Below are 12,506 nucleotides of genomic sequence, written 5' to 3' on the forward strand. Positions count from 1 at the left end.
AACTTATTTTTACCATATTTTATAAATTCGTTTGGAATCCTATCAATGCCTGGTTGTTTATTGTTTTTTAACTGATGCATACCTTCACGGACTTCTCTGCAAGTAAACGGGAAATCTAAAGGGTCTGTATCTAAAAGATCTAAAGCTGTAGGTATAAAATTTGGGGCTTCATCTTTATTTGCTGCATATAAATAATTTATATATTTGTGCCAATCAGAGATACTAATTGGATTAGTTTTTGTAGTTTTATTAATTTGTCAATAGTTTCCCAAAACAATTTTGGATTATTTTCATGTAGAGTATCCAGTTTTGTAACTAAATCATTGACAAACTTTCGTCTTGCTTATTTCAAAGATTTGTTATATTCTTTGCGAAGTCTACGAAAATTACTTCGTATATGTGCATTATTTGGATACTGTTGCATTTTCTTGTCTAAATTGCGAAGTTCTTTTTTCATAATGAAGCAATTACCATTATACCAGTGATGCTTCTTTTCTTTTTGAATAATTTGAAATTAAATGATTTCTTTGCCGCTTTAATCATGATATTAATTAAATGTTTAGTTAGAGTATTAATATCTTTTTCTGGACCATTGAGGATTCAATATTTTTATCTTCATCATTTTCTAGCTCAGATATGTATTCATTTTTACCATTTTCTACAAAATAAATTCCTGGGATTGGAAAAGTAAAATAGTAATCTTGTTTGAATTGTTTTTGTTTATATTATTTCAAGTTTTCAGATTAAACCATACAAAACAATGACATGATAGTTCATTAGGGGGAAGTACAAATAGAAAAGGAAAACTATTTACAATGTCTTCACTGACAATAACATAATCTATATTACTTCCCCGCCGTCGAGACCCGCGGTAGCCCGCTAGCAGGCCGTCCGCTTACCTTTACCCGTGGTAGCCCGCTAGCAGGCCGTCCACGTACCTTCACCCGCGGTAGCCCGCTAGCAAGGCCGTCCACGTACCTTTACCCGTGGTAGCCCGCTAGCAAGCCGTCCACGTACCTTTACCCGTGGTAGCCCGCTAGCAAGCCGTCCACGCACCTTTACCCGTGGTAGCCCGCTAGCAGGCCGTCCACGTACCTTTACCCGTGGTAGCCCGCTAGCAGGCCGTCCACGTACCTTTACCCGTGGTAGCCCGCTAGCAGGCCGTCCACGTGCGGTTGCCTGCCCTGATGAAAATGGTCTCGATGGTCGATGGTTCACCACTTGGGACCGACAACAGAGTTGACGTGGGGCCACTAAGCTAATCTGCCCGCTTTGCACCAGCAAACGTACACCGTTTAAAGCTTAGGGTGGGAATCGAACCCACGTACGTCAACTCCGTTGTCTGAAAAATTGACAAAGTCCAGAAACACCCCCTCCCAGTTAGGGATGGTCCAGAAAAAAGCCGGTGATTAATCCACCGGCCTTTTTCTGTCATAACTTAGGATAGTAACCCAAAAAAATGGATTTTTTTTTTTTTTTATTTATAATAAAAACATATCATACATAAAATAAAACAACAATAAAAATGTAAATACATATAATAAAAAAAGAAACCTACACTGGTAAAAAAATATAAACTTAAAAAACAAACAAAATCACAGTATAAATGTAAGCAATCAAATAAGGTTCAGGCAGACAGAGAGGATCAGGCAGAGTCCGGGCGGCTGGTCTTGCCCCGGAGCCTCCTCTCTGCCTCCCATCTCCTCCGGTGTTGCCTGGCGCGCTCTCTGTGCGCCTGTCTTCTGATCTTCTCTTCCTCCTCCCTCCTCTTCTGTTCTTCTTCAGGAGAGGGATAGGGGTCTGGATGAATTAAGAGGAATTCAACCCCCATCCCCTCTAGCACTGCCACCATCTCCTTTGTCTTCTGAAAAGATTGTACACGTAGTTCATGTTGATTATATTCATAATCTTTTGGAGCCGGGTTGACCGTCTCAAGGAACTTATTCCACTCACCACGGCTTTCTCTGACCTTTATTATGTACATCGTCATATCTGAAAAATAGAGGAAACATTAATATGGTAAAACCCCATGGTTAACCCTATGCGGTGTCAGGACCCAAGCCGACAGTTGTCCCATTGGCTTTGAGATAGCTTTACAAGTTATATCAGTAGCAATTAATTGAAGGTAGCGTATTTCACAATACTTGCAGTGACCTGGGACTCTTTTGTTTGTTATGTGTAACCTATGGCTGGTTTATGCATTCTCCCAGTAAAGGTTTACCCGTGGTAGCCCGCTAGCGTGCCGATGTATTGGGCAGGGTTTCTTCTCTTCTTCTAGTTCTTGAACCTATGCCTTACGCTTCTTGATTTCACCTTTAGCTACATGCCCGTTGCCGTACTATAGAAAGCAGCTAGCAGGCCGACCACGTCCCTTCACCGCCGTCGAGACCCGTGGTAGCCCGCTAGCAGGCCGTCCACGTACCTTTACTAATATGACGTGCTTCTTTCGCTTTGTAAACAACACCGTGATAAAATTCTCGATATATCTATGCTTAGCGCAGACTCCAAGATGTACACAAATAGCTGTTTAAATATGCCTCCCACGTAAATCCACATGTATCGTAAGCTATGTGTAAACGGTTGTGGATTTCGCTGTGTTAACAATTACACTTGAATAAAACCCTACAGAACATTGATTCTGATTCTGATGCATAACAAAAAGAATTTACACATTAGAGAACGGAAAATGGACAAAAACAAAATAAAATAAAATTCCGCGAAATTCCAGTAATGATTTTTGCGCATTAACGTCATTTCAAAACATGACGTCATACGAATGAAAACGTCAAAGCTGAAGGTTTTTCTATTGCGTTTACCTTCTAAACTCGGATACAATTGCATTAAAATAAAGTATTGAGGTAGGTGTTGTTTGTTTTCTGTTCTATTGCATTATTCGCACATTTACTGATTTCAGCAAGTCAACATGGCGGCTCCTTGGTTACAACATGTCAACAGTGAATTTGACGGTAGCTTACGATAAAAAATGTAGATTTAAAATTGCAAATGTTGGGTTTACTGAGAAGTAAAAAAAGTAATCACATTTTTTTTCTAGCGGTTAGTTAAGAAATCATTCATGCAGGTTTATTAGATTTGTTTTACATTCATCGAACAGTGGGTAAAATAGAACAGCCACACATAAGGTATACCCATCATCGCTTCAGTTTTTTAATGATCGTATTTGTCCTATTAGAATCGAAATAATTCATGGAAGCCATAGATTTGTTGTAAATTTACACATGGCCTGGGCCGTGATATTCGTTAATTTTATCCCTCGCTAACGCTCAGGATAAAATTCGAATATCACGGCCCAGGCCATGTGTAAATTTCCAACAAATCTATGGCTTCCATGAATTATTTCTTAAATAACATAATCTATATTACTTCTACCATTTGAACAAAAATAGGTGAAGTTACCTAGGGAGTCACTCATCACTGCAATTAAGAATTCTCATTTTTGACTCGATACAAAGATCAATACTATGTTTGCTTTGTTCATTTACAGTTGTATCCTTGTTTGTCTCATGATTACACAGAGTAGTTTGTTGGAAGATAATTATTATCTATATGTGAAATGTGGCCTAGTTAAATATAATCAAACACATCTCCAGCACGGGCATTAAAGTCTCCCATTAAAATAACTTTCCCTTTTTGGGAGAAGTTGTCTATAGAGTTTTTCAGATTTTCAAATAATGAATCATGATCAGGAGAAACTGAAGCCATTCTTGGTTTAATATAAACAGTGCAAATAAAAAAAAAACAGTTGTGTTTTATTTAATGTTATCCTTATATAGTCTTTAGTAAATATAACTTTATTTATGATATTTAAAGTTAAAAACTCTTTTTCCTAATATACTATAATTTCGCCTGATCGTCTACCTCTCTCAGCCTTAGCTTTGGTTGCATGAACTGTGATATGAGAGTAACCAGGCAGAGAAATTTTTGACTCCCCAGATGTTCAAGATTCTACAAATCTAAAGATATCATATGTTTTTTTCCGAAAATGCAATAGTTTAACTTAACTTTAATTGTATAAATTTCAAGATTAATGCAAAAACATGCTCCAACTTGATTGGTCGGGAATTTTTAGTGAAAAGAACCGACCGGAACTCGTGACGTGAAACATTAAACTTAAGATTGTTGTCATATATTAAACTGCTGTGATGAATATCATTGTTAAACACTTATTTCCTTGTTATGAATATTCAAAGTTCCTTATGTAAATGTGCGCGGTCTGTCCAAGTGTTTATGTCGCCACATATTCCTATAATAACGAATGATACAAACAAGACAATACAAATTAAGGTTGTAGCCATTTTAGTACAAACTTTTCAATCTTCAATAGTATCCAAAAAAACAGATGTAATGAATAATCGAGATAGGCCATTGTGTACATATACTCAGGGGAAGCTTGATGCAAATCATTATTATTTAATGTTTCGTTGCATTTAACAGAAAAAGAGAGCTTTGTGGCAAATACACCAAGATTTTTATAGAAAATCCACAGCCTTTATTTTTATTAAAGTAAAGTAAGTAAGTAAATTTTATTTAGAGTCGGCATATATATACGTTATAACAGAGAAAACATGAGCTCTGGTGAGCTCTTTAACCGACTATCACAATAAAAATCATGCAGCATCATGCAAATACTACCAAATAAAACATGCAATATAATAAAGCAAACTTCTATTTGATTTGTGAGCCTCCAGAGTCAAAGCTCATGTGGCAAGCGCCTCTATGTGCATTGAAGCGGGGGAATCAACAAATCACTTGACGATCATAAAATATAACAAACTAAAAGCATACAAACAATAAATAAATAAAAATAAGCACTAGCATTTAATGGCAGATATATATTTAAAAAATGCATAAAAAGCAGAGCAAAAGGCCATTATAAAAAGAAAGAAAGAAATTTCAGCTTTGAGACAGCACTGGATGGAAACGACATGAACTGCAGAAGCATTTTTGACCCCCACACCAGGAATTTATGTAATTCCTAAACTGGTCAAAAGAAGTCATGAGTCTAGCCTCATTAGGAAGTGAGTTCCATACTTGTGCTGCCTCAAATCTAAAAGATCTTTTACCATAACTGGAGGTTCTAGGTCTAGGTACCTCAGCAGTGTTTACATACCTGAAATTATATGAATTGTTTTTTATTACAACTAAATCTTGAATAAATAAAGGACATTTTTTATTAATTATTTTAAAGGTCTCCAAGGCAATTGAGCGCATTCTACGAGTTTTTAATGATGGAAGGTATCATAATTATAAAATTTGAAACATAGTTTACTCACTTGCTTTTCTATGATGTGCTAGCGTTTATTTAGAAAAAAAAGCAACCTGTAAATTCCGAAACACCTTCGTGCTTGCTGAGTCGCTTAAGTCGAGTGCACCATGAAAGGTGTACTTGACTTGGTCCATATTAATATTTGTTTAGAACCAATAACTACATTCATTAACTTGTATTAAAGAAATCAATTCTAGCACTGCAAGCAATAAACCTATACCTATAAGTCACCAAATTTTCAAACATGAGAGTACCAAGGATAATGGCTGTGGATTTTCTATAAAATTTCCATATGATTAGCATTGGATCAACACAAGGGTACATCATCCTTAATGGTGTAACTAATTACAAAGCTGTATCAATTCCATGCATTGTAAAGCACTTTGTTAAATTGACCTTCAGAAAAAGACTATTTTAGCTATCGAATTGTTAGGACCGAAACTTTTAGACATGTGCCTTGGAGGGAGGCTGGTCAATAGAAGTATGGTCACTTGTTCTTGTTCTGTATAGCGCATGCTATAGTGGGGCATCCATTCAGGATGGAGACGTTAAATTTGATGATTCGTTTAAAGAGTATGCACGACAAGGACCCTTGAAACAATTCTTTGAGGAGTACGTAGGTATCCCGTTGCAAAGCAAATTTCTCTCCCTACCCACACACCCCGGTGTCCGATCATCATCCCAGATGGCCTTTTTTTATAATACCTACCTATGTTATTTAATATTTAGGCGCGGATCCAGAGGTTAAAGCGGAGAAAAGGGGGGGGGGTAAAGTCTTGTAATCTTAATAATGCTGTTTGGTTGAGATTACCATTCACCACTTGCTCTATCCAATTTCTGAACAGTTTTTTTTATTATCGTCAGTAGCCAAAAAAAAAACCCGAAATTTTTTGTTTACCATACATTTATATGAAAAGGAAAGCACTAGATGAATTCCAGTTTTCATTTACAATGCTGTACAACTGAGCACTAGGTACAGTTGTGAAAAGAAAAGTTTTCAATATCCTTAGATTCAGGTGCCATTTTCTGAAGAACAAGTATTTTTCTTCAAATCAAGCTCTCAAAGTAATAAAATATAGGGACTGTCCTAATTAAATCCTTTGATCCAATATGAAGTTCCCCTCCGGCCAATGTAATTATGACGTGCGTGTATAGTTGAAGGAGCGAAGTGACAGCGTGTTGCAGTCCTGGATATTCAATTTATAGTAAAGATAACCTCAAACATAGAAATTAATAAAAACAAATATTTAAGATTTTTAAGCGGGTGGGAAAAAGGGGGAGGGACGCCGATGGCGATATTGTTTACTTGATTTCGTCCTGAACATGCATGATATATTTTCAACTGGACGTTAAGCAACCTATAATCTATTAATCAATCGAGATACATGACCTGGAAATATTTGAAAGAAATCGGAGTTGAAACTTTATTTTTTTAATAATTCATCAATTTATAAATGGACATCTTGAGGAACGTTTGTTATAAAGCATGCCTACCAATCTGTAAATGTTAGCGCAAATCACCTGTTGTATTGAGTCGTACCAATCGCTACTTAATCACACATCAAAAAGGTCAAATGCTCTCCACTTAAAACGTTTGCATTAACCCTATTGTGTTGCGGGTATCGTGTTGCTTTGTCTTGTTTTGGACTATTTGTTGGTCTTTTCCTTGGCATGCGAGTTTAAATGTCCCTTCTGTAACCACCCGCTCTCCATGTATGCATCTGTCTCGGTTAGAAACTAATTTATTTTCTATTGTGACAAATGGCTTTAGTTAGTAATATTCAATATTGGCTTGACTTTTAGGTAAGGTAATGCAACAAAAATGTGTATATCCTGAGTGAAAAAAAGTCCAGCGATATAAATCCATTTGGTTATTATTCTCATAACCAGTCGCGAATATCAACACTCATGCAGACACAATGCAGTGATATGATTTGGCGGCCACTTGTTATTGGTGGAGTGCGCTGAGAAAACCACCGACTTTCAATAGGAAAACTGACAATCATAGTCGATTAAGATTGGAGTAGTAGTAGCGGGTTCGAACTCTAAATCTCGGTGTTGAATAGCTAGTGATTTTAGGACCACTCAGCCCCTGAGGCCAACTTACTATGTAGTGTAAGATAATTATTATATTTCACTCACTTACAAACGGAGAGATTGGGTGCAACATGCTAATCAGAGTTACGCGTATGTGAAGATGTAATGGATGTTAATTTAAGGATCTCCATCGACTTACCAATACCACAAATCGACGGCTGGTTGATAGTCGAGATAATCCAGTAATACGGCGGTACTCTTTTTTATGCACGATTGTTCTGTATCAGTAAAAAAAAACATCAAATGTTTTCATTGACAGGAAACCTATGTAAATTTACGTTTAAAAAATAATTTCATACACGGGTATTTATATTCAGCCGTCCAAATAAATGTATCACATGTTCCATAAATATAATTTGTTTATCGACCATTTCGTCCTCCCTCTGTTTTCCCTCCATTGAATGAGATCTTCCTTGACAAATACGGTCATTTTCTGTGTAAACAGAAAAAAATATATCACCTTAGCCTATTAATCTGTTATGTAATATCGACTGTGAACACCTAATAGAGAGTGATTGATGTCAATACAATAGTTGCTAATAGCGAATCACGTGTAAGAGAGCAATTAATATTAATACAATATACAGTAATACAATTATTTGATACCGAGAACATAATTTATTGTGACTTGCCTCATCTCCACGCCTGCGCCAAGACATCCTCCCGCCTCAACAGAAGTTTGAGACACGATGTTGCGTCAAACTTCTCTGCTCTTGACAGTGAAAGAATATCATCTCCAATATGTATATAGCAGAAATTAGAGTTAAAGGATATTGCCGACGGTCTGTTGAAAACCACGTCCTCAAATATGTTGTCAATCAAGAGGTCAAGCATCTTGATAATGTCATTTTCAGAGAATTTTATGTTTGAATCAGAGAGAATCTTTACAAAGTAGGATTTATCCCTCCCTAAGACAAGATAATTGTATCTACGTTGGTCATTCTTCTTTATGAAACGAAGCAATACCAACTCTTTCAATTTGTCTTTTAGGTTGGAATATGGAATACTTGTGTAGTGTAGAAAAGTCAAATGTTTTAATACTATTACAATTTGAAAGAGAGTGTATGTACTCTGAAAGATCTTTGGAATTTTTAAGTAACCACATCTGATTCACGCCACCCTCTAGAATAGGCAGTTTTACAATAACTTTGAAGCCTGTCTTTGATTACTGATAAAAAAAAATGTGAATTATTTAGAAAAAAGTTTCTTGGAGCACTTGGAATACCAAGCAATACCGTTGTTTGTAAGGACACTTATGAAGTTTAGGTATCCAATACAGTGATGGAAGATCCAGTTTTTCATCTTTGGTTGAACTTCCAAAGGAACATAGAACAGACCTATGATTATCCAGGATTTCCTCTTTGGTATGTGTCGTGAGGGTATATGTTGAGTTTCCAAGTGAATTGTCAATACCCAATTTGTTTATCAAGCAGTTAATGTAAGAGTTTTACACAAAAACGATGGATGTTGTTTGGAGCTTTATCTGCGGGAACAACAACATATTTGTGATGGAGGTAGGATAAGTGTTTTGTAACATTTGGGTCTTTAGAGATTGACGTACCATGGGCATTAATAGATCTATTCAGATTCTTGTAACTTTCACGAGGAAGTGAAATAAATAAAATTAACACTAATGACAAGCACTACAGTAACTCGTGTATGATTTTAAATGTTGAATAGTTCAATGAGTAGATTTTTGTGAAAACTTTTGATCTTATGAAATGAAAGCTGATTTTTTTTTATATTTAACACCTGTTATAATTGCAAGTTCAAAGCTATTTGAGGTTTAAATTATATCAAATATTTCAAACAAAGTGCACCGAGCTCTTATAAATTCGTATCTTTCTCATGAAGACTTACATGTAATATCCCTGCACAGAATTGAAAGCGGAATGTCTGACCGTTGTTCTCTGGTTCTCGTCATGAAACCTATCGGCGGTTTCAGGCTTGTGCGAAGTATGTTTAGCCAAGGCAGTCTGTGTCACCCGATCAGCTTCTCTTATGAGCACGACAGCCAGCTTCCGTTTCAGAACTCGTCAAAGGACTTACTAAAGTTCTGCCATTCTTAATTCACCATTTTGGACATGGACTGATAGATAACAGTAAATACAACGAAGAAAGATTGCATATCCATTTCGATATCTTGTTTGCTTTGGGGCTATCACTAACGCGTAATATTTTTTTTACAATATGTGATACTTTCACAACCACAGTACCCTGTGTGGTATGGGGTTAGCATTATCACAAACAGGTACCCCATGTTTCAAAACATCCGATTTCCTTACCAGCGGATGCCCCTTGTCCACTCTACTGCCATCCTCCACCATTCTAGCCGACATATTTGCTTGAGGTCCAATCTCGAAACTGGTCTTGTTGCAGTAACAAGGGTTGTTGACAGCAGTAACAACGGTTGTTTTCAGCCCTGTTTTAGTTGCCTATATATATACTAACTTGGTATTTCACTTGATTGTCAAACTCGAACCGTTATTAAAACACTTGTAACGTCCAGGAAAAAGTGAAATAAATAAAGTAAACACACATGACAAGCAGTAACTGATGTATGATTTTAAATGATGAATAGTTCAATGAGTAGATTTTGGTTTAGACGTTTGATGTTATAAAATGAAAGCTGAATACATTTGAAAGTTAAAAGGTATTTGAGATTTAAATTGTATCAAATATTTGAAGAACAGAGTACCCAGCCGTTATACATTTGTTTCTTTTTCGTGAAACGCCTAGTTTGTACTGTATAAATAAGGCAACAGTAGTATACCGCTGTTCAAAACTCATAAATCCATGGACAAAAAACAAAATCGGGATAACAAACTAAAACCGAGGGAAACGCATTAAATATAAGAGGAGAACAACGACATAACACTAAAATGTAACACACATAGACAAAATCCCACGAGAATAATATATATAACATCAAAACCAAATACATGAATTTGGGATAGACAAGTACCGTGACACGTCTTATCGCAATGTGAATTTACACTACTGTCCGTGTGCACTATCTAATGCCGAATGTCTAGCTGTTGTTCTGTGGCTCTTGTCATAGAACCTGTCGGCGGTTTCCGGCTTGTGGGCCATATGTTGTCCAAGGCAGTTTGGGTCTACCTTCCGGCCCCAGCTTCTCTGATGGTCGTGACAGCCAGCTTCTGGTTGAGACTAGCTGTCATCTTTGGCAAGTCCTTGTCAATGGACTTACCAAAGTTCTGCCATTTATAGTTCACCATTTTGGACACCGACTGAAATAGAGAATATATGTAATAGTTATTTTATCAAGGACCAACCTATATTTACCTAACGATATCAGTAAAATACAAACAAGAAAGATTGCATTTGCTCCTTCCAAATACATTTTTTAATATTGCTTCTACTTAATTGTTACCCTAACATTGCCAATGTGGCTTTTGTGTCATTGTCATTTCGTTCACTAATTGAATGTTAGTACAAAGATAATAAATTTTTGACTTTGAAACTTAACATTTTTCACTTACCGAGGATGAAATCTGAGTTCACTCTTGGTCACAAACATGTACTTGGTGGTGTTGATTGGTGGGTGCACATGTTTGTTGTACTTTTGAAGGAAGGCCAAAACTTTCGCAGTGACCCGGATCGGGCACTTCTTTCCGGATCTTGCTTCCTTGTATTCAAAGACCTAAAATGACAATTAAACTTGTTTATAAAAATATATATACAAATACTAATCTCTGTAAAACACCATTCGACAAACATAAACAAGTGAGGTAGTAGTTAACACAATCAGCTAATTGCATGTTTTATAGTTTTTGTTCACGTGTACAGCTGTACGCAACTTCTGAAATAGAGAAAATATGTAATAATTATTTTATCAAAGTTAAGTCCAACTTATATTAAAGTAACGATATCAGTAAAAAACAAACAAGAAAGATTGCATATGCTCAATCCAATATACATTTATTGATATTGCTTGCACTTAATTGTTACCCTAATATTGCCAAAGTGGCTATTGTGTCATTGCTATTTTGTTCACTAATTAATTAATTAAACATTTGTTTCTTTTTCCTGAAACGCTTGTTTATACTCTCCCTCAATACTGTCCAGAGAACAATGCCGATCGGTCGTTCGACGACTCTTGTCGTAAAATCTGTCTGCCGTCTGCGGCTTGTTGGCCATGTGCTTGGCCAGGGCAGTCTGGGTCTGGCGGTCGGCTCCTGCTTCTCTGATGGTCGTCACAGCCAGCTTACGATTTAAACTGGCTGTTAACTTTGGCAAGTCCTTGCCAATGGACTTGCCAAACTTCTGCCATTCGGCGTTTACCATCTTGGACATGGACTGCAAAAGAGAATATATGTATTAGTTATTTTATCAAAGTAAGTGCAACCTGTAATTACGTAACGATATCAGTAGCATACAACCAAGAAGGATGGCCTTTTCTGCATCAAATATACATTTATTGATATTGCTTGCACTAAATTGTTACCCTTATATTGCCAAAGTGGCCATTGTGACATTGTTATTTGGTTCACTAACAAATTTTCACTAATTAAATGGCAGAACAAAGATGATAAAATAAATCTTCAGTTTGAAACTGAATAGTATTCACTTACCGAGGATGAAATTTGAGTGCCAGTCTTTGTGAAAAACATGTATTTGGTGTTATTACATACATGCTTGCCAAATTTCTGGAGGAAAGCCAACACCTCTGCCGTCACCCGTATCGGGCACTTCTTTCCTGACTTTGCCTCTTTGTGTTCGTACACCTGAAAATGACAGTTAAACTTGTATATAAAAACATATATACTTATACTAATCTTTGTACAACAACATCCGACAAACATAAACAAGTGAGGTAGTAGTTATCATGTGATCGGCTACTTGTACGCACCTGGTGCAGCCCGGAAAATTAAAGTGCGCATTTGAAATGATTATTCCAGTACATGCTGAATCCCTACAAGAGTAACAAAGGCCAAACGCTCTGGACTTGGGCAATGTCCAACTCCCCGGCTGCCTGTCTGAAAGAAAGGGGAAAAAAACGTCTTAAGCTTATCTATATGCCGTAATTTGTGTGTAATATAAAATTTGAAGGTGCGAAACGAAAGAGCATTGAGAAGCATGTTACAGGAATTTTGTGCATAGG

General features: G+C 36.6%; 1 protein-coding gene across 1 annotated transcript; it reads right to left on the reverse strand.

Annotated features, from left to right (window-relative positions):
* Positions 1 to 9,927: 9,927 nt before the first annotated feature.
* Positions 9,928 to 12,503, reverse strand: LOC139486666 (uncharacterized). Its single transcript, XM_071271590.1, has 4 exons — positions 12,489 to 12,503; positions 11,977 to 12,129; positions 10,885 to 11,701; positions 9,928 to 10,632 (listed from the first exon to the last, which is right to left on the reverse strand). Exons 1-3 carry the CDS (start codon positions 12,501 to 12,503, stop codon positions 11,411 to 11,413), a joined length of 459 nt encoding a protein of 152 aa, XP_071127691.1. The 3' UTR covers positions 9,928 to 10,632; positions 10,885 to 11,410.
* Between the last annotated feature and the right edge of the window lie 3 nt (positions 12,504 to 12,506).

Source organism: Mytilus edulis, chromosome 8 (genome assembly GCF_963676685.1).
Source record: "Mytilus edulis chromosome 8, xbMytEdul2.2, whole genome shotgun sequence".
Taxonomy (NCBI): Eukaryota; Metazoa; Mollusca; class Bivalvia; order Mytilida; family Mytilidae; genus Mytilus; species Mytilus edulis.

Excerpts from the sequence above, each read along its gene's own strand:
- LOC139486666 (XM_071271590.1), bottom strand. Across the intron at positions 11,702-11,976 it reads GCACTCAAATTTCATCCTCG|TCCATGTCCAAGATGGTAAA; the intron begins GTAAGTGAATAC and ends TCTCTTTTGCAG.